Genomic DNA, 757 nt, shown 5'->3' on the forward strand with positions numbered 1-757 from the left:
AAAACAAAAAAAAAAAAAAAAAAAAAAAAAAAACCCACTCATATACACTTTAAAAGATTTTTTCAGATATGAAGCCCAAGAAATAATTTATGAATAATACATACTTACATTAGTGCCATTGCTGTGGGTCACACTTTACCATGCTTGTTACTAAGAGAGCATAGCTAACTTTTGTTTTGCGTCTCTATTGTGTATTTATGTTGCTACACCAGGGCCTGCACCCTAGAATCATAGCTGGAGGATTTGATGCTGCAAAGACGAAAGCACTTGAAGTTCTGGATGAAATTAAAGTAGAAAAGGAGATGAAGAGGGAAATCCTCTTAGATGTGGCTAGAACATCCCTGCGAACGAAAGTTCATGCTGAACTGGCTGACGTGTTAACAGAGGTATATGATCCAACGGTTGTCTAGCAAGGATAGCCAGACATGTGGTGATACTCTTCTTTTTTCTACAAGACAACCAAATACTGCACATGACTTTTCAGAAATATCAAAGAAGAAGGCAAGCCTTTACAATTCAATCGATCACAACAGTATTTTTAATTTCCCCAAGGCGTCACGCTAGTGCTTACATGACTTGAAAGCTGGGAGAGGTTCACTTCCTGTGGCTTATCTCTTGTGGAAGCTCTTGGACAGTGTCTTCAGCTAAACCTAAAAGTCCATATTTGATTATAGCAGGTGACACATGAGCAGGCTGTTTTGGCAGTTGCCTTGTAGTTAGGGTTTCTGCTTTTTTTTTTTTTTTTTTTTTTTTTTTT

The 757-nt window shown here is 37.4% G+C and overlaps 1 protein-coding gene across 1 annotated transcript in view; it reads left to right on the top strand.

The window, feature by feature from the left end:
• Positions 1 to 757, top strand: part of Cct6b (chaperonin containing TCP1 subunit 6B) — a 44,655-nt gene that overhangs the window by 8,097 nt on the left and 35,801 nt on the right. The window contains exon 4 of the mRNA XM_050128580.1: positions 213 to 386. Within this exon, the coding sequence (XP_049984537.1) occupies positions 213 to 386 (174 nt within the window). The remainder of the gene's footprint in view (positions 1 to 212; positions 387 to 757) is intronic.

The sequence above is a fragment of the Alexandromys fortis genome, unplaced genomic scaffold (assembly GCF_014885135.2).
Source record: "Alexandromys fortis isolate MF-2015 unplaced genomic scaffold, M_Fortis_MF-2015_v1.1 scaffold_80, whole genome shotgun sequence".
NCBI lineage: Eukaryota > Metazoa > Chordata > Mammalia > Rodentia > Cricetidae > Alexandromys > Alexandromys fortis.